Below are 22,054 nucleotides of genomic sequence, written 5' to 3'. Positions count from 1 at the left end.
CAATGTGTGTTGAGTTGTTAAGTACTTATGTGGATGTATTTATATATGACACCAGTGTCAGAAAGAAAAATTTCCACTCTGTGACAAACAGAACAGACAATAAAGTTAATCTAATCTGACCATTTTTCAAACACAATCTCTGACATTACATTCACTGCATGTGCAACTGCTTCAAAACCTATAACCAAAATTACTTATTACTTGACAGTTATTTAATAGTCATGTGCCTTGACAAGTAAAGTCATAACATAATAATACATTTGCAAATCATTAGCTAAGGATTAATTAAAGCAGATAACTGAGAGTTGAATTAGCTTTTACCCATTGTAGTAATAAACGCATTAATTTACACTATTAGCTAATACTATATGTAAATAAGTGTTACGTTTCCTCTTTAGTCTAGGGAGTTTAAAGAGGGAGTAACAAATGATGTAACAAAAATAAATAAATAAATAAATATGAGAAATCTCCTTTCCATCTATCCCAGCTCTAATTACTTTTCACAAAAATATCCAAAAGGCTACACAACACCCATTGATTTACACCATGTCACAAAAGGAAACTGAAAGAGTATGCTTAATGAATTTTTCCTTTATTAAAGGAAATAATATAGGAATTTTTCCTTTATTAACCAATATATTTATAAAACAAACAAAGATCAACAAACAGGCAAACAAATTTAAATAATAACCAGATCGTCAGGAGAGGGCCAGGCCAAAATAACAAACAAAACAAGGGCTTCCTAAAGTTTAAACCCAGATAAATTACCTAACAAAAGAAATCAAATCAAAAATTCAACCCCTCTCCCTGACTAGCGAGAAATAAACAGGAGAAAAGTTTAGGGATGGATAATCCAAATAAATTGGCGCCCGTCTTCCTACACGGTTTAATAATTTAAACTCACAGTCTAAATTGTCATGTAGCCTACTCAGACAACAGATTTCATAACAGAATATAAGTTTTCTTTCTCACCATCAGTTAACACAACAATGTCTGGGATAGCTGGAGAGGGATTCCTCCTGATCACAGTTTCCTTGCTGCTTAGAAAGCCACACTCCTGCTAATTAGCATCAGCTGCGGACGATTTGAAGTGCTGCATGAGAGAAAGAGAGAGAAGGAAGGGAGAAAACGTCTCAAGTTACGTATGTGACCCTGGTTCCCTCACCCCCAATTTCCACCAGATGCGGAACGGCTGCGGAACGGCTCCGCTGCGTGACAGCTCCGTGTTCCGTCGTCCGTCAATACCCACCAGGTCCGTATTTGTTGCGGAACGGCTGCGGTCATGACTGACAGCTGAAGTCACAAGGACCCACGAGATCTCGCAAATTCATGTATGATCGCGCGATATAAGTGCTGAATTGCTGCGGAGCTCTCCTAGCCTGGTTCTACCAGACTCTCGTACATTTCATTAGTACTGAAGGAAAATGAAATTGAGCGGAAGTACGTAGGAGGGCGGAGCCAGGCTAGAGCTCTCCGGCATCCGGCAAAAATAGAAGCTCTGCGTATCTGCTCCGGAGAGCTGCGGATCGCCGGAGTCGGAACGCAGCTGTACCGCATTCAGTGGAAATACACTCATTGGCCCTCATTTATCATTCTTGCGTAGAAATGGGCGTATATATTGGCGTAAGATTATGCTTACACTCCTTTCATCGCCTGATTTATGAAGCTGTGCGTACCTTTGAAATCCAGGTGTACGCAATACCTGCCCTTGATAAATGCCGCGGTGGAAAACGATCGTCATTAGAATAACACGCCCTTATATATTCAAGTCTCCGCTTCCCCCACGCCCTCATTTTACGCCATGGACACACGGAAGACGGCAAAGAAGAGAAACATCTCCAACGTTGGATGAGCAAATGACCTATCACAATGCATTATTTTACAGCACGTGTTTTGAAACAATTAGTATTTAATTTCGTATCACGTCACATGTATTGGGGTGAACAATAATGATGATGATGTGATGTGGAGTACCATTCATTCACATTAATAATTGCATGACAATTTGTAATATTCTTATTATTATTTATGATTTTTATTATTAATGATGCTTATTGTTATTTAGAAGAAGAATGTCGTTATTATTATTATTTGTATTATTATTATTATTTAAAAGAAGAAGAATGTCATTTTTATTATTTTGTCAGTCTGAATTATTGTTTTTGTCATTGAAAGCCTTTTTATTACTGAACAAAAAAAAGAGGTATAGGCCTACTTTGCCTGGAGTGTTATAAAGTTGTGGATGGTTGTCTTTTTTAAAAAGTCTTTTGTCTTTTATTTTTCGTGTTCGCATTTATGAGGAAAAAACATTGTTACGTGACAGTTATCCATAACGGACGTGAGCGCTCTAAAAGCGGCATGCTTTAAAACTTTCACAGAGACCTCAAACAGAAAGCACAAAGCCTTTCTTTAAAGCGAATTTCGTTTTGTATTAATTGTATCTTAATTTTAATCAGTGTTTCATTATCCAATTTTTCTGGATTTAATAAATAAAAAGTAAATAGCAGATATAATCACGGAGGCGCCAGCGCCTGAACTGGATAACGTTAAGCTATCATCCATGAACCGAAACTCAACGTATAAGGTAGACTGATCGCCTCACACACCTAAAAAAAAATAGAAATATATCTATTATCTACAGAAATCTCTACTTTTAAACAGAACCATTCAAAACAAAATAAAATGATGTAGGCCTAATCTGTATGAAATGTGTATTTCTCTCCGGCGCGTTCACTACTGCGAAGATCGCGAGTCAGACTTCATCTTTGCAGCCGACACAGAAAACCAAATGTTTTTATTGGTTTATTAAGTAGGCCTACAAACAGGCGAGTTATGAAAAATTGAGTGTGAGGGATTTGTTCACTTCACACAAAAAGATCTTGGAATGAGATGGCTAACTGTAGCCTAGTAGCGTTTAGTCCACTGTCTAATTTAGAGATTTTTTTTTTAACCGACTACCGACAACTTTAATCGGTTAACGTTGATACGGTCAACCATCGGTCAAACGGTCATCGGTTAACATCCCTATGTTGTTTTTTTTTTTACAGTGGCTCATAACCTATCATATCTTTTAGTTTGTAAGTGCGTTTTGTGGTGTTAGGAATTGTTTTTCTGCGCATTTCCACACTAAAGGCCTCATTATACTTCTGCGTCGGACCTACGCCGGAGACTATACGCCGTAGGCAACGTGTTGGTTTTAATTTATACTTCTGTGTCGTTGTCCGCGTTGACGCGCACCTAGGGAGCATGTGAAACCCCGAGGGAGGGGTTCTGGCAGACCAATCACAGCGATTGTGTCCGCGTAGAATTGACGCGTTGTTACATTTTTGGAGAGGTGCACGTCAGGGTACGCCGTAGGGTACGCGCGCTACACACAGCCTACGACGTAGCTACGGCGGCAGTTCGACGCAGAAGTATAAATACTTCTATAAATAGGCCTTAACTCAAAACGTGCGTACATGTACACCACCTCCTGAGCTGGCGTAGGATTTGAGCGTGCCGTACGCCAACGTCCATATTGATAAATCTCAAAGTCACCGTGGTTTTGGGTGTACGCCAGGTGTACGCTGGAAATTTGGTGTACGCACTTTTGATAAATGAGGGCCATTGACTTTAATGGAAACCTATTGACTCCGCCGCCGTGCCAGAGCCGTAACGCAGCCGGTGGAAATTGGGGGTGAGAGGGAACGAGACGCTGCGTCGAGACGCGGTGGGAACGCCCTGCGTGATTGCGTCGTGAAGCACATGTATAATCAGTCCAATGGAAAGATGAGACGTCATAGGCGGGTGACGTCATCGACCAGGAAACTATAAAGCACCCCGGAAAACAGACCGCGACAGCTTCTGAAAAGCCGAAGCAAGTCGATCACAGGCATGCAGGGAGTATGGCAAGGCGACGCAGCGTCTCGTTCCCTCTCAGGGAACCAGGGTTACATACGTAACCTGAGACGTTCCCTTTCAAGGGAACTCGAGCTGCGTCAAAACGCGGTGGGAACCCTATACCCACGACGCCATATGACAAATGCCTGTTCTGTATGAAGACCATCCGCACACTAGGAAACAAGCACCCTAGACCCTGGAGTGGAGCCTAGGTCCAAGTCATAAAATCTAACAAATGTATGCGGTGAGGACCAGCCTGCCGCATTACAGATGTCATAGAGACTCATCTGATCAGAATATACTGCTGCTGCTGTCCCCTGATTCTGCTAACTCATGGGTGGCCAGGACTCATCTGATTATAACATAGCAAATTATCTGTATATATTCGTAGATTACTAAGCATATAAATTGTAAAAATAAAATCATCCTCTGTATCTCAGAGGATTGCCAGGTGTGGTTTTGTTTGGGGGGATATTTTAGCTCTCACAGTCCTAAACTGTGTGAGCGTTCCCTAATGCTGCTGCTGCTGTCCTCTGACTCTCTGCTATTTCATGGTGCTCATGAAAGGTCAGAGGACTCCCTGAACAGAGCAATACCACCAAATTTCAATTCAGGAACATCAACTTGTTTGCAATCTATTCAATAAAAATTCTTTATTTTTATTGTCTGTGTGTTCTTGACTTAATGGACCTGACAGAACTGGAGAGATGGCTCAGTCTTGGTGTCACTTGAGTTGTTTTCTGAAAAGTGAAACACACTTCATTACTGTAGTTGTCAGTTCAGGTATTCTGAGGTCACTCAGCAATGCAGCAGTTAGACTATTAAGTGACCAAACAGAGACATTTGATTTGAGAGATGTTCATTTGCACTCTTAATATATTGTTTGTGTGTTTGGCAATATACCTTTATTGACACAGAGCTGTGTAATGTTTATTCTGTCTTTTTTCCAGCTAACTGGGTTGCTATGGTTACAGATGATGGATTCCTCACTGCAGTGCAGGATTAGAGTGTTGATTTGTGATGTCACTTCCTGTGGAGAGCATCTGTTGTTCTGATAGCTAGAGTTTATCATGAGGTCATGAGCTCTGCATGTGAAGTTCACAGTACAGGAGTCACTGCTGAACCAGTGTGAGTTTACAGTCAGAACAGGAGCATCAACAGCGTCTGAAACACACATTTATTTTTTAACAATATCATAGATCACTCTGTTGTATATAAGCAGTCAAATTCCTCTAGCTGTTTACAGAATGTACTGACTGAAACGTTGGCAGATAAATTATGCATAAAAACAAATTATGTTTAATATTCATTTTTTACATTTAATTTCACTACTTGTATTGTACAACAGTGCAAAGAATAAAAGACTGAACATAAATGAGTCTTATGATCTGAAAACGTGAAGCAAAATCACACTCACCTATAACAGATACTCTGTATGCATCAATATCTTCGTTGCTTAACCCACTTGTTCTTGCTGTATAGAGTCCAGTGTCTGTCTTCTGCATGTTCTTCAGTGTGAGAGAGAAGGTTTTATCATTGAAATCCACTCTGTCCTTGTAGGAAGGGTGAAGTCTTACTTTTTTAGATTCAGCTGTATATTTAACTATATTATCTGATTTATCATTTATCCAGGATAAATCATCAAACTCTGGTGGCTTCTGTGTCTGTATATCCAGTTGAACAGAATCTCCCGTCTTCACAAACACAGAGATCTCAGCACTGAACCCTGAGGAGAGAGAGAGAAAGAGTTTCTGTACAGCTGGTGAATTCACTAGACCCATTGTACACATTTTTCTGAAATGAGCATGCTCAAATAAATCAAATTACATTTTAAAATACTGCTTTCAAAACTTATTCTTTTTAAATAGAGAATATCATATAAAAAAAATGTAATACAGGTATAATGCACATATCTGGAGCTATTTGTCATTGCTTGCCCAAATAATCAAAATAGGGAGGAGGTGATATAATTATGAAAATTAAATATGATTGACGTATTACAACACTCAAAATGTTATTTTTTTATTTAACAGCATTGTAACAGATTTCTCATTCAAACATGATTGCATAATGTTAAACTGACCTGAAACTGTTGCTCTTTGGCTTAACTCAGTGTTTTAATATCTTGATCAAAAAGGGCACTCAAAAATAAATTTGTTCAATTTACTTTAATTAATCAAACAAATTAATTGTTCATTCAGTTTACTTAATTACTTAAATTCGAGTTGAGACGACATCAGTTATTTTATTTGTGTTTAAGTAGTGGTATGTCCAAGACATTATGTTGGTGTTTTATATCTTGTTTATTGTGCTTGATTATATTTTTACATGCAGTACCATATCTGATCATATATACATCTATATATTATTGTGTATTACTGAATATAAAAGTACATACATTATGATATATATGTGAATAAATATATATTTTCAATATATGAAAAGCGGCAATTCCTTATGTATTATTCAATATTGTAATATTAACACCATATATTATATCATTTAATATATTGATCACTCATATATTGGGAAGTTATGTTATTTTCGTAAGGGCATAGCCCTTCTTTTCCTTGGTTTCTTTAATTGTAATTTAAAGGACTCCTGAGTTAGTTAAGTTTTGTTTGTTGTGGCCATCCCTATTATTATTATGTCTTACTTATTCTTATGACCGTTATTATAATACAGTGGTGGCCAAAAGTGATGTCCAGCCAAGGAAAATGGAAATCTTCACCCTTTATTCAAATGTTTTGTAACAATTGCTTGTAGTCAATTGTTTTATTTGTGATATCAATGCAATGAAACATACCAAAATTTGCAACATAATTTTTGCCCATGCTGTCATTTCAAACAAAACTGAATAAACAATTGAAATTGAAATGAACACGTAAAAACAAGAGAAAACAAACAAAATATTAATAATGTATTATGCTGAAGTCAATGAATACATTTTCCTGTGAGCTTTTTGTTTTTCTATGCATTTATTTGCACAGTAAAATAAAACCTGTAGCTGCAGATAAATGCCTTAACTAAGTTTAGTGTTTAGTTCTTCACTTATATATTAAAAATATATTTTCCTCATATTTTGATGGTATAATCGAACTTGTAGGGTCATTTTAAAAACAAATATCCCTCTCCGACGGACATCACTTTTGGCCACTATTTTATATGACACATTAAAAAGTTACTTGTGTTGGACTGGTGTTTGTGTTTTGATTCTTGAGCAGGAGCTTGGATCATCCTTTTTCTCTCCATGGTTATTAATTTCTTTATTTTATTACTTGCTCCCAACCCTAGATGAGTATCTATGTAACAGTAGCATTAAGAAACTGGGAACATGATTTCCACTTTCTATCATGTTTTGCACAGAGCTGGACAGGGAGAGTAAATGTTTAAATAAAGTGTTATTTATTGCATTTGTTTTTAGCAAGATGATAAAACAGTCAGTCCTGTTAGTGTTTAATTTGATTACGTTGGTATTTGAACGTTTCTGTTATGTTGGTGGTTTGGGGGGAAACTATTGTGGTTAAGTGTCGAGGGTGTGCTTGGGCAGAGGAATGCTAAGAAGAGATGCAAACAAGTTGCTTAACCCAAAGTATACTTTTTTTTATTTTAATTTTTTTATGTGCACAGTTGAAGGCAGTGCTCCCCGCACTGCCTTCAACTGTGCACATAAAAAAAATATATATATATTCCCCATAGTTCAGTAGTCAGGGCACTGGTCAGGAAGTCTGACATTTTTAAGGGCTGTCAATGAAAACCATGGAAGTATCAGTGCTCACCAATTCAGAGGCTGCATCCTTCGAAACACTCAGGGCCCTATTTTAACGATCTGAAACGCAAGTGTCAAAGTGCAAAGCGCAAGTAACTTTGTGGGCGGGTCTTGGCGCTGTTGCTATTTTCCCGGCGGGATAAATGACTCTTGCGCCTGGCGCAAATCTAAAAGGGGTTGGTCTGAAGTAGCTTCATTATTCATAGGTGTGGTTTGGGCGTAACGTGAAATAAACCAATCAGAGCGACATCTCACATTCCCTTTAAGAGCAGGCGCGCTTGTTCTAAAGCGGATTCCAATTATAACGGCGGATTTGCCAGGCACACGACAGGAGCGGTTCAAGGCCGAGGAGACCGACGCTCTCGTCAGGGACGTTGGGGATGGAGAAACACACCCAAATTAACTTCGGTTAAACAGGCGTATGATAATTTGGGTAAATGTGTAAGCTAGATGTATGCTTTTATAATAAAATGTCTATCTATCTATCTATCTATCTATCTATCTATCTATCTATCTATCGTAATAATGTATGATTTGCAAAAATAACTGCTGCGTCTGTGTGTAGATGAGAGAATCAAAGTGTATGCGCGTTGTGCACACGCTACATTGATTAAGGCCAAGCATGCGCCCTTAAAATAGCATATGAATAACATGCGCAACGCGCCACTGACTTTAAACTGTTGTTTGTTTTTTTTCGATCAGTGGCGCAATTGTTTTCTAAACCTGTAAAATAGCATGAGGGAACGTTTGCGCCGGAACACGCCTCCTCTTTGCGCTGAACCGCCCCGGGGAGCGCAAGTGTATTATTTCTTAGTTAACTGACGTGCATCTGTGGAGGGAAAAGTCCGCTGTGCGCGGGTGCAAAATAGGAATGATACATGCGTCAGTGAACAAAGTCAATTGCGCTGGGTGCAAGATAGGGCCCTCTGACTTCAAAGGCTACACATTCGAAGGCAGTGAAGGACGGCTCTAGCATTGTTAAATGGGACTGCAACCTACAGACTGTTCTTGTTGCCTAGGAACTGTGACAGCTGTTGATGAACCGCAGTAACATTTGTATTGGACTTTAATTGAAAGTTATAATCAACTGTCTAAAACAAAATGTGGTTTAAAACTTGACGAAATATGTTCACCTTGGTCCATTTATGTACATAATAACGTGTATAAACTATGTAAATCGCATCTTTGTAAGAGAGTCAACATTATTTTTACATTGATACATTAGATTGTTCAAGTAAGTTGAAACTGAAAAATCCTCTCATCAGGTGTGCAATGAATTCTGGGGTAGGGTAGGATGCAAAGGATCCATCCTTTATTTCCCACGAAACAAAGGACACATTTGAAGGAGCCTTTGACTTAGGACAGTCTTCATCATGCCGCTATGATGCAATAAGCCTTTGAATGTAGCGTTCCAAAGATCCAGCCTCTAGGATGCAGCTAGTGTCGATCATTTCGAAGGCTGCATCCTCTAGAGGTTGTGTTTGTCATTCGCATACGTAGCCTATGTCTCATTTCAGAAAAATAACCATTATAAGACTGACTTTTATTCCTTGTGAAGGGTAAATTGTTGTAGCTTCTTTATGACTTTCAAATGCAATGGTTAGCCTACATTACTGAAATGAGGAAGCCTCTATGATGTATGTGGCTGACAAATGACTCGGAGGACACAGCCTTCAAAATGTGACACAGCCACATGTTCCCTTAACGGAAATTCTAAAATGTGAAACATAAATCGCATGAACCAACTCAGTACACATAATGACACACGAAAGATGTTAACTATGTTTCAGCATAAACATAAATCCCTATACAGGTCAGTGATGTAGTCGAGTCACCAATTGTCGAGTCCGAGTCAAGTCTCGAGTCCCCGTGTTCGAGTCCGAGTCCAAGTCCGAGTCACCAAAGAAGAGACCGAGTCGAGTCCGAGTCGAGTCACCATTACCTGAGTTCGAGTCCGAGTCGAGTCTCGAGTCCCCAGTGTTCGAGTCCGAGTCGAGTCATCAAGGTTGAGTCTGTGTTATATTCAGGGCCGGCGCTCCGCACACGCACATCACGCACTGCGCGTAGGGCACCAAGTGCTTGGGGGGGCACCAAAAAATCTGGGTCGTGAAAAATCATCACAATAGGGTACTAGTATAAATAACAAATAAAATATGTCTAAAGCATGTTAATATTGGGTTTAAGTGGTCGTTCAATGAGGCCTATTATATGTTGATCCGACGAAAATTATGTGTGTATTTAAGTGATCCAGTGGTAGAATTTTTGCCAAGCGTGTCAGAGGTTCTGAGTTCTAATCCGCACTCATATCGTTTTTTTTTTTTTTTTTTTCATCAAAACCGATTATGTTTTTTAGTGGTTGTATATCAGGCAGGGACACTTTTTGTGCTTTTTGTTTTCTAATTGTACCGGAGCGAATAGAGAGTCTCTCCACAACGGATTGAAACGCGCGTCTGAGTGAAGGCTGTGCGCGAGCCAGAAACAAACATAGTATCCGCGCCACTGATCGCTCGGCAACGAGCACTTTGATCAGTTGATTTAAAAAAAAAACACATTTCAGCGCTAGATCGACTCTTATTTAAAAAACGAATGAAATGAATGCTCTGCTGGTTAACTGGAGATGTTTTGTTTGTTTGTATTGGTACATTCGTGCCGTGAGATGTTTCAAAAGTGGTGGGGACATGTCCTACCCGCAAATTACGCCTATGCGTATGCATGTCCAGGGGCGTCGCTATAGTAGTGCAAAAGATCCGGGGCTTTAGCCCTGCATGGCTAAAATCTTTTTTTTTTTTTTTTTTTACTTTGAAACTGCAATTAGAAGAAAAAAACCCCCCACAATCTCAGTGTTTGTATATTTTCATATTCACAGAGTTGTCAAATTATGTACAGAATTATTATATTGTGCCTGACCTTTGCACTTTTAACTTTCTGTGTTTACATTGTTCAGTTCCAAATCTGTGTTTTTAGTAATTGTGGTGGTATTTGGTATTTATAATTTTAACCTTTATATTATTTATTTATTTTCATGTTTGGTGCCATTGTTAATGTAAAATTATTTATTTGCAGCAGTTATTTTGGAAGTAAAGAGAACCTAACTAAGAAATTCTGAATGGTTGTTATTCCCTTGGTGGGTGGTGGGTGGGGGGGGGGGGCACCACCAAGCATTTGTGCTTAGGGCACCCAAATGGCTAGCGCCGGCCCTGGTTATATTTCAAGACTGCCAACATTTCTCTACTCTGGCACCTTTAAAGAGCTGATATAATTATAAAAGAGGGTCTACATTAAACAAAAATGACACCACTGTGTTGACAATTATAAATAATAAATACAATATAAATAAATATAAATAAAAAATTTGATTTCAATAATGTAGGCTATTAGTAGGCTAAATGTTGAAATTAACATTAACAATGCTGTAGAAGTGCAGTTTATTAATAGTAGCCTAAATGTTAACTAATGTAGTTAACTAGAGTTTAATAAATGGAACATATTGTAAAGTGTTACCGATTTGTTATACACCGATTCAGACGTCTTGTGAGTTCGTTGTTGGACAGATGGTCAGTTGTTTTAACCATTCATTAAAGTGAATCGTTCAAAGGAGTCATTAGTTCGCGAATCGGACGTGTCATTAATGGACGTGTAGCCTATACGGCACGCCTTGTGTGATTATCTCGGCAGTTTAGGACAGGACAAGATTTGTGTCAACACAGAAAACATTTCATCACTAGATAGGTCTAGAATGTCAGCTGAATGTGCGGAACGCTTTTCAGAGAAGATAAGGCAAACGTTTTTTTTTTTTTTTAGCACAATTCACACCTCGCGGTAATTCAGGCAGTGGCGGTTCTAGACCACAGTAACTGGGGGGGCCAGGCAGGGGCCACTTGTGCTTTTAGGGGGCACACCTTTAACATTCATCTAAACCTATTTTCAGTATTATTTCAAGTCATTTTTCACCATGTCATGCATGACTGCAATCTCTAGAAAAAGCTAATAAATTATATTAGCTAAGCTAATAAAACAATTTCAATTCAAATGAATGTTTCATTATGTTTAATTGTAGTGTGATATAATGATCAATAATAACACATTTTTAGCATCTAAGCACATCTAGGCACTTTTTTACACCTGGGGTGGGCGATATGGCAATAATATCATATCACAATTTTTTTTTTTTTTTCAGGAAAATCACGATTTTATCACGATTCTTATTTCATGTTGGTTTTACTATTTTGCATGTGACTGAGCATTACAGCCAAACTAATGTCCCTATTTTAAAAGCAAAGCCTTATAGGTAACAAAATATAGGTAACAAAATATAAAATAAAAAAGAATGGCAGACATTTAGGCCAAAGTGGCGAAAATAAAAATCTTTGTCACTATTTTCTTTGTTATAAAAATTAAGAACAGAGATACATATTACACATACACAACTTAATATACAAATGAAATAAACAGTGCTTTATTTTTTCATCTATAGGTGTATTTAACAGTAGAATTGAAGAAAGTAATTAAATGAACAAATATGAAAATAAAACACAACAGACTTAAAGTTCTCAGTCAAGAGCAGTGAATGATTTCCTCTGTGTGTTTTGTTGTTTTATTAACATTAAAGGGATAGTTCTCCCCCCAAAAAGTCATAATTTACTCTCTTAAGTTGTTTTAAACCTGAATAAGTTTCTTTCTTCTGTTGAAAATAAACGTTATTTGAAAGAATGTGAGTAACCAAACAGTTGATGTACCCCTGTGACTTCCATAGTATATATTTTTTCCTACTATGTATGGAAGTCAATGGGGACCAGCAACTGTTTGGTTTTGGGTGAACTATCTCTTTAAGGACAAGCGGCAGCATGTTTATTATTAGGGCTACTGTCTCTTTAAGAACTGCACGCGACGCGTCTAATATACACGCATATGACAAGCAGATTTTAATAAATTTTCTCTGTTTGCTTTCACTTTAGACATAACCAACTTTGTTTGTGTAAACATTGTCTGTATTTGACAGTATTAGCGCAATATAAGACTCAAAAGATAACTTAGTCCAGTAACAGGCTGTTAGTGCATGTGTGCGTCGAGTGTACGCGCTCAGTAAAGCGCATATTTGAACAGCGCATCAGCAGCGAATGACATGTTTAACCGGCAAGGCTTTAAAGCACATGCAAATAATGAACTTTTGGGAACTGCAGTGTCCCGTTCCTCTGCGTTAACATTTGATGTGAATATACGTCGTGCTGCAGTGTAGCCTATAGATGAAGGCGCCGCAACTGATAAAATGCGCAGTTGTTTGGTGTGATTTTACGATTCCAAATTTTGGGGGGCCAGAGGGGGGGCCAAGCTTGGTGACACGGGGGCACTGGCCCCCCCGGCCCCCCCTCTAGAACCGCCACTGAATTCAGGAGAAAAAAATCTCTGAATGATCTATGTGAAACTTCGGTCTTCCGATCTTTTACTATCGTGTCAATTGATTTTGATTAATATGCGTGAGGAGGGAGCACCGCTCGTGTTGTTTGAAGACGGTGAGAGCGCGCGCGCGGCTGGGGCTTTCTCTCTGCTCGTTCATATATGCAGGAAAAAAAGAGATCCCGTCCGGTCTTGGAGCCCAAAACAGGAAAAGTGTAACATCTTATATCAAATTTTAAATCCTATTTAGTCAGAAACTTCATCCAACGTCATTCATTTGATGAATGCTCAAGTCCGATTTTATATCCTCGAGTCCGAGTCCAAGAACGAGTCATCAGTCCGCCAGTCCAAGTCAAGTCACGAGTCCTGAGAATAGAGTCTCGAGTCGGACTCGAGTCCAGAGAATAGGGACTCGAGTCGGACTCGAGTCCGAGTCCAGGACTCGAGTACTCCATCACTGATACAGGTACAGAATATAATCTAGCTCAGGGGTTCCCAAACTTTTCCATGACAAGGCCCGCCAAATACTACTAGGTTCTGGCCAAGGCCCCCCTTTTGCAGGATGTGTTATTGAACCCATCGACAATACTGCGGCAAATGTAGAAATAAATAAATAAAACATCTAGGTGAAAATCAGATTATGTGATGGTGTTTGATACCAGCCAATCAGAAAGATTATAGAGATGAACCGATTACAATTTTCAAGACCGATTCCGATTTTTCATTGATTTTGACCTGCAGATACAGATTTTAGCCGATTCTGATTTCATTTTTTCTAACCACTTTAAAGCACACACAAATATATATTTATAAATATATTTTTTATAAAACACCACTTTTACCCAAACTGATTAATAAAAACAAGTTTAAATGGGTAAATTTTCTATAAATTTTTTTGAGTCTTCATTTTCTTTTCTGGCATAGCCTACTCCAGTTCTTGTTAAAACACACTATAGCCTACATGCAAATTATGTGCATTTTTGGTACTTTTTGTGTGAAATCATATTTATTTTGTCCATCAAAAGTGTGCTTTCGCTTTAATTGAGCGCGAGCAGCAGCAGCAAAAATAGACGGCGCCGAAACCCTCCGCTTCATTATGGAAAGCCAAACTGTTCACAATTCGCGTGCTTTTGACCGCCGTATCAATATTAAAACGGCGTCTTCATAACGCCGGTAGGCGTTAAATAAACGCCGTCAGGCGATAAGTTAACGTCACACGCCGCCACGCGTTAAAATAACGCCACTCGCCGATAGATGTTAAATTGACGCCACACGCCACTCAAAATGCAGATGTATGAGCTCATCTATATGGCCCCTCCTCTACTGAGTTTGAGGACTCTACGGCAAGTCGGAGAGGACAATCTAGTTTGGAAGAGCGCGAAAATGGCTAGGAGAGGATTTGTTTATAAATGACTGTGAAGTGTAAATGTAAATTCATTCATTCATGTAAAATAAATATCTAGTTTAAAATCCAGCGCAGCACCGGATAGTCTGGCTCGTAGTACGACCTGAGACCAGAAAAATGTCGGTAGAGACAAATAACGTTAATTTCAGAAGACGTCTAAATGCGATTAGGGATCGCATAAATGCCCAGCTTGATGGCTTGCTCGAAACATCGCCAGAAGGGCATGGGGAGCAAAGTCGAGATAGTCTCGTAGACAGGTAGGTAAGGAACAGATCGGGTCCTGCAGAGTTTATCTCCAAGTTACCCCGCTGGAACACACCTGAACCAGCTAACGTTAAAGTTAACGTTAGTTACGTTAACGTTAGACACTTCCAGACAGGTGTGTTGAGACAAGTTGGAGCTAAACTCTGCAGGACAGTGTCCTGCAGGATCGACTTTTATGAAGGTAGCAAAAAGCGACAGCATGTAGAGGTGAATTTGAGAACTTGTACGCTACAATTTACTCGTACAGCTCAGGGTGAAAACCTGTCAAATTAAGCAATAAGCCCCGCCGCGAAGCCGTGTTTTACAGTGGATTTAGAATAGTTATGGGGCATTATGGCGCGGAGCGGAGGGGCTTATATAGCCTACGGCTTCAATGAGCTTATTACCTTTATAAAACGGTTAATCCATAAAAATATTAGTTTTAATATTTATTTATAAAATAAACACCAGCAACAAAAAATATAACGTTAACACATGTATTCCTCCGCCAAGCAATGTAGTTCCAAAGAGGTTGCTAAGCAACACATGCAGAACACATGCAGCAACAAAGCATCACAAACGGCAGTTGCGCAGTAATACCAGAGACAATTTATATTGGCCTAAAAGGACTTTAGTAATACTAATGTAATGCGGTCACGTGTGTGTTTGGTGAGTAATTTACAATGGCTTCGAACCAACCAATCACAATCAAGGACTGGAACTATTTTATAATCAAAATCTGAAATTGAATGTTGATTGAATTTACACTAGCAGACAATAGTCACAAACATTTATTTCTGAATTTGAAATTATTTTAAGACGTACAGTAAAAACGGCTAATTCCAAAACAGGTCATTGTGCTATAAAATAAAGCAATAAGCCCTACGAAGGCGTGATTTACAGTGAATTTTGAACAGCTAAGGGGCGTTGTTCTAAATTCAGAATGGTTTAGATTTATGGTACCCAACCCCTATAAATAGAAGGACCCTATGCATGGTTCATAACGTCACATAACCGTTATATACTTTATTTTTAAAAGCCAAATACCACATTTCCTCTTCTAAAGTATTAATTGAATTACATGTTGTTTGTATTTTAATTATAATGTATTTGTAAATATCTCAGGGCATTACTTAGTCAATAGCACACTCTAATGTGTAATGTAGCCTAATGTGTAAATGTTCTCTGAAAGGTTTGAGATGTTTCGCAACGAACACTCGTTGCACGGTCCTGCTCGTCCCAGGAGGGCAAGGAGGAGAAATGTGACATTTACATTTAGAGTTACACTGCTCAGGACAGGAGTTGAACGCCTAACATCAGTGAGAGGTAAGTCATATGCTAACATACTGTTTACAATCAACATGAAAATTCCATGAGCAACATAATAAGCGGAGTTTGGTTATATTAAATTGATGACGGCATTGCACATTATTGCCCAATAGATGCCATTGCCAGTCAGAGGCTTGTAGTGCAGAGAGAGCAAAGTGAGAGTCAGTTTGCAGAAACTCTACGAAGTGCATTCCCACAGCTTCAAGGAAGGGAGTTTGAATTGTGCAGGGTTGATGCTCAGAGGCAGGTTTCTTGTTTGAGTCTGGAGTCAAAAACCCCAGCAGCAATAAGTGCAAGTGGGCAACTTGGAAGATCAGCACTTTATATACAGGAAAAGGTAATCTAACATAACAACAACAACAATGTTCAAAGTGTTGTAAATTCAAATTGTGTCTGCAATTCTCCTTTGTATAGAAATTGTGTTTCCAGTATTCGATCTGTTTCATTACAGTCTTCATTTTCATTTGATATGTAGGCAGCATCTCATTCTTTTATTGCTTATATTGTTTTATGTTTAAATTATAGTTAATTTAAATGAAAGCAGTTACAGTTGTTCAATTTTACAGAGTACTTCTGCACCAGTGGCCTCCTCTCCAGCAGCACCAGTGGCCTCCTCTCCAGCAGCACCAGTGGCCTCCTCTCCAGCAGCACCAGTGGCCTCCTCTCCAGCAGCACCAGTGGCCTCCTCTCCAGCAGCACCAGTGGCCTCCTCTCCAGCAGCACCAGTGGCCTCCTCTCCAGCAGCACCAGTGGCCTCCTCTCCAGCAGCACCAGTGGCCTCCTCTCCAGCAGCACCAGTGGCCTCCTCTCCAGCAGCACCAGTGGCCTCCTCTCCAGCAGCACCAGTGGCCTCTTCTCCAGCAGCACCAGTGGCCTCCTCTCCAGCAGCACCAGTGGCCTTCTCTCCAGCAGCACCAGTGGCCTCTTCTCCAGCAGCACCAGTGGCCTCTTCTCCAGCAGCACCAGTGGCCTTCTCTCCAGCAGCACCAGTGGCCTTCTCTCCAGCAGGTTCAGTGGCCTTCTCTCCAGCAGCACCAGTGGCCTCCTCTCCAGCAGCACCAGTGGCCTTCTCTCCAGCAGCACCAGTGGCCTTCTCTCCAGCAGGTTCAGTGGCCTTCTCTCCAGCAGCACCAGTGGCCTTCTCTCCAGCAGGTTCAGTGACCTTCTCTCCAGCAGCACCAGTGGCCTCCTCTCCAGCAGCACCAGTGGCCTTCTCTTCACTCAATCCAGTTGTAGATATATATATCTCGGACGAAGATGAGGATGAGTAAGTGATTTGATATTGTTGTTAAATGTTATTATAGTTACAACAAAAGATGAAGTAACATTTTGTTTTATTTCTTGTTTTCAGTGTTGACCTCAAAGCATTATTAACTACAATGCTAAGCAAAGTGGATTTTACATTTACACCTGCTTCCAACCAAATCAATACTACAAGATGCAACATCCTAGAAAGTGGTATTAGAGCTTTTCGACGTCAACGATTTAACCCTGAGGCAAAATTGGACGTTGTATTTAGAGACGCTGATGGAATTGGCGAGGGGGCGGCTGACGAGGGTGGTCCTACTCGAGAATTTTTAACTTTGCTGATGAGGGAAATTCACTCATGCGAAGTATTTGATGGAGAAGACTGGAATAAAACGCTTGCCTGCAATTCCAAAGGTAACCTAATGTTTATTTTTTGTGTTTTAAACATTGTGGAAAAAGTGTTTACCTCATTGATCATTTTCCTGTAATTGTGCACATTTTTACACTGAAAGTCATTAGGTCTTTAAACAAAACCTGTTTAAGTTAACACCTAGTGCCCATGTGAGTCAATACCAGTTTACACCCTATTAGCAGCACACACTCTCTAAGCACCATTTGTAGACATAATAATGCTTTTCACATTTACATTACAGCATTGTACAATGGAATGTACAAACTAGTTGGACAGATGATAGCCGTGTGCCTGGTACATGGTGGTGTGGAGCCACATTTCTTTTCACAAAGACTGCTCTGTCAGGTGTGCAACCTTCAGCCCCCAGTACCAGACCTTCAACAGATTGTAGACTATGACTTCAGAGAAAAGATGATCAAGGTATGTATTAAACATTTTAATTTAGGCTAACTGTTGCGTTGTTAGTACTGGTAATTAGGCGACAGTTGTAATATCTTTGAATGCAGGAATTGCTAACCTTAAGTTTGAAGGGAGTTCACCAAAAAATTAAAATTATCCTTAACTCACCCTCAAGCCATCCTAGGTGTACATGACTATCTTGGCTCTTCCAAGTTTTGTAATGTTAGGGAAACTGTATTTTAAAGGCAAAAAAGCATATCCATCCACCATAAAAGTAATCCATAATACTCCAGGGGATTAATAAAGGCTTTCTAAAGTGATATTTCTGTAAGAAAAATATCCATATTTAAAACTCGCTGCACGTCAACTGAACACCTGTGAGCGTGACAACGATGTGATGATGCGAAATGAGGGGTAGTTGTCTTAATCGGGAGGACGTCTTAAGCTATGAAACTTGCTGGAAGTTTTAATTGTACAAAGACCTCTTATATACCAAAAGATCAAGGCAAATTTGGTTTCTCATGTCATGACCCCTTTAACCTTTAATCACTGTTTGGGGTCATTTTGACCCCAATGGACTTTTCCTTCATTTTTTGAAGAAAAAAATGACTTTTTTAAATTTTATTTGTCAAAAAAATAAAAGTAAATCCATTATAAATCTGAAAATTTCTACAAATAAACCAAGGTCTGGTCCTAGAGCATAAATAAAAAGTAGAACGAACTTTCTATCTCATACACACACACACACACACACACAAACAAACACATAAACAAACACACAAATGTATGTGTTTGCAACAGAGAGCATTTTTACAGAAATTGGCAAATAAAATAAACAAAACTGGCATAAATCTGAAAAATGTCACATATGCAACATGGAACAAACTTGACCCCCCCCCCCCCCCCACACACACACACACACACACACACACTAGTCATGTCATAGTGGTGACTTGTAATGGTTCTGCAAATGTATGTATAATAATTTGCAAAAGCAGATAATTCAAAATATATCAGAAAACAACAACAAATTCTAACTCTGACAAAAGTACAGATTTTTTATGTATTTCAAAATGTTTAAATAAATATTCACAAAATATATATATCCAAAGTTGTGAGGGAGAAGCTGAATGAGTGAATGAATGATTCTCTATGGCCCTCTATTGGATACATTTGGCCATTGCACTTTATTTCCTTGCCTGTAAGAAATAAAGTTTTTTGACTAACCTTTAGATGGCAGTTTTCTATCCCTAACACATAGAGCAATGTCCAAAAACTATTTATATTTAATTAAGATCATCATTTAAGGGATTTTTTCTTTAAAAAATCATTTTTCATGAGCCAATTTATGGCCTAGTTATGTATTTGTGCAGTTAATAGGTAAAAAACTTCAAAATTTCCACAAAAACACAGCATAAATGTATAGTTAAGAAATAAATTTAAAAAATGATATATAGTTTTCCATATCAAATATGTATATTTCCTTATGCAATAACTCTTTAAATGTTTGGGGTCATTTTGACCCCAAACACCTTAAGTGTTGTCTTTTTTAAACAGTGATTAAGGGTATAAAAAAAAGCTGTGTGTGCATAAAATATTTAACAATATTTTTTTCTTTTTAGCGCAATTTTCCTACGGACAAAATTGCGATTGTTAACTCATGATTTCTGTTCTGTCTGTGCGCACCAATCTTGCACTTCTATCTCCTCCTCAACCAGACCACCTAGAGACTTCGGGTTTTCGGCATTATGTTAAGGAAGGTCTAATCTCGGGAACGCACAAAAAAAAAAAAAAAAAAAAAAAAAAACACCTAAAAAGATTTACTATCTCTTAGTGTTGTGATCCCATGACGTCAGAAAATTGCACTAAAACACTCACTGAGTTTTTATTACTTGTTTAAATTTAGATCCAGTCAGCAAATAATGTAGATGATGCCCAGTGTGCTATAATGGAGGCTTCTGACCAATTGGCAATGCTGGGGTCTCTAAGGCACATCCAAACCTTAGAGGAGAGAGACGACTTGGTGGAATCGGCCACAAAGTTCTTCCTAGATAATAGGCTGAGGGATTCCTTGGATCAGTGAGTATAAGAATGTACAGATATTTTCACCTGACAAATTAACAGTATTAGTTTGACAATGTGTCATATTGTGTGCATCATTTTTTTTAAATCTAGATTTAAAGAGGGCCTGAAGTGTCTCAGGCTTTTGCCTTTGATGCAAAAGCACCCTGAGCTCTTTAGAGAGCTATTTCTGAATGAGGAGAAGCCACTGTTGTCCAGAGACCTATCTGCTTTGTTTAAAGCAGAGCTTTCTCCAGTTGGCAGCAACAGGAGAGTAGTGGAGAGTACAACAATCTGTTTTTGGAGGGACTGGCTCATAGAAGTGGAAGGTATGACATCATACTGTAGTTATATTGGATCTATCATTGGATCTTATCTTTCTTATCTATCATCTGTCTGTCTATCATAATCTGTTCTGTCTAAATCTATAGTCATCTCTTTTACCCTAATATATATATTTTTTAAATTACGTCATCATCATTATCTTTATATATCTATAAAGCTTAACCTTGTGTGTGTGGAAATTTTTTTTTTTGAAATATTCATGGTACTTTTTTAAATATTAGGAAGGTAGACAGTTCACATCCTGTAACTTACAGTGTGGCAAATATGAATGAAAGTACAAATAAGGTACTAGAGCTGTGGTGAAGGAAAAGTTTGTTATTGACTAACAATAAAAATTTTGGCCTATTCTATATATATATTATTTTTTTTTTTAATATTATTATTTTTTTTTACTTAGAACAACTTGAGGGCCACTAAACTTTGACAACTATTTCATGGCCATTCTATATCTGCAAAATGGTCATTGACTGTTTCCTGTTCATTTTTACTAGAGGGAACTGCATACCCACTCACCTTGGAGAAGATTCTTGGATTTGTGTCAGGATGCACTGCTATTCCAAGGTTAGGGTTCCCAGTGGAACCAAAATTAGAGTTCCTACACCCTCAAGAGAATGAGGCCATCCGAAGTTTCCCCGAAGCAAATACCTGTGGTATTGTCTTGAGGCTGCCAATCCATCAGAGTTATGAATTGTTCAGAGAAAATATGGAAAGTGGTATTTTGCAATCCCCCACTTTCGGAGTAATGTAGCGATGTTCTAAATACGTTTATGTTTGAATATTATATTATGGACACGTTAGTATACATTTAATATACATTTTTACTACTGTTTTGTGATGTTTGTGGGTATTGTAGAGTTTTGTTATTTTCTTAAAGGGATGGTTCGGAGTAAAATCAACTTAGGGTCCTTTGCACCATGACTTCGAGCCAAACACCTCACCTCAGCCATCCGGCTGATATCTCTAGATAAGCTCTAACTTTAAAAATGTTGGGGGGGGGGGATTTGGCTCGAAGTCATGGTGCAAAGGACCCTAGGTTGATTTTACTCTGAACCATGCCTTTAAGTTCTGATCTGTATTGAGGCTGCCAATCCATCAGAGTTATGAACTGTTGAAGTATGGAAAGTGGCATTTTGCAATCCCCCACTTTTGGAGTATGTAGACAGTTTTAAATATGTTAATGTTTGAATGTTATATTATGGACATTTTGTTGTTTTGATGTATTGCTGAGTTTTGTCCTTTTCTTCTGTTATGATATGTCTTGTGATATCTATGATCTGTATGTACATATGAAAGTCTTCAGATTACACAAAATGAAATTCATCAAACCAGTAAACATTTATTGATATCAGTACTGTTGTGATTTATGTTGTGATATATTATACATGTTATTGTACTGAGAAAAGCCCAGGGATATAACAAAACAAAAAACATTTATATTAGCATATAAAAAAAATTCTAGTGAATTTTGTCAAACACTTTTCGTGGAATAAAGCAGGAATAGTTTAGCTCTCTCCCAATTTAAACACACTTTGATATAGGTTGCAGCTAGACCAGGACCAAAATTGTTTAG

At 38.5% G+C, this 22,054-nt stretch overlaps 2 protein-coding genes and 1 long non-coding RNA gene across 3 annotated transcripts in view; 2 read left to right on the top strand and 1 right to left on the bottom strand.

The window, feature by feature from the left end:
- The window catches only part of LOC309501231, a 139,893-nt gene that overhangs the window by 1,036 nt on the left and 116,803 nt on the right, over positions 1-22,054 (top strand). The window lies entirely within an intron of this gene.
- LOC309501186 (CD48 antigen-like) overlaps positions 4,736-22,054 on the bottom strand; it is a 30,867-nt gene continuing 13,548 nt past the window's right edge. Inside the window, exons 2-3 of the mRNA XM_082173257.1 lie at positions 5,297-5,605; positions 4,736-5,043 (exon numbers count right to left, since the gene is read on the bottom strand). Coding sequence (XP_082029383.1) covers positions 4,751-5,043; positions 5,297-5,605 — 602 coding nt within the window. The 3' untranslated portion in view covers positions 4,736-4,750. The remainder of the gene's footprint in view (positions 5,044-5,296; positions 5,606-22,054) is intronic.
- Positions 17,167-21,894, top strand: LOC309502172 (G2/M phase-specific E3 ubiquitin-protein ligase-like). Its single transcript, XM_082174440.1, has 6 exons — positions 17,167-17,286; positions 17,371-17,681; positions 17,921-18,099; positions 19,985-20,157; positions 20,254-20,468; positions 20,976-21,894. Exons 2-6 carry the CDS (start codon positions 17,399-17,401, stop codon positions 21,230-21,232), a joined length of 1,107 nt encoding a protein of 368 aa, XP_082030566.1. The 5' UTR covers positions 17,167-17,286; positions 17,371-17,398; the 3' UTR covers positions 21,233-21,894.

This window comes from Leuciscus leuciscus (genome assembly GCF_965113295.1).
Source record: "Leuciscus leuciscus genome assembly, chromosome: 6".
Taxonomy (NCBI): domain Eukaryota; kingdom Metazoa; phylum Chordata; class Actinopteri; order Cypriniformes; family Leuciscidae; genus Leuciscus; species Leuciscus leuciscus.
This window is presented reverse-complemented; position numbering and strand designations above follow the sequence as displayed.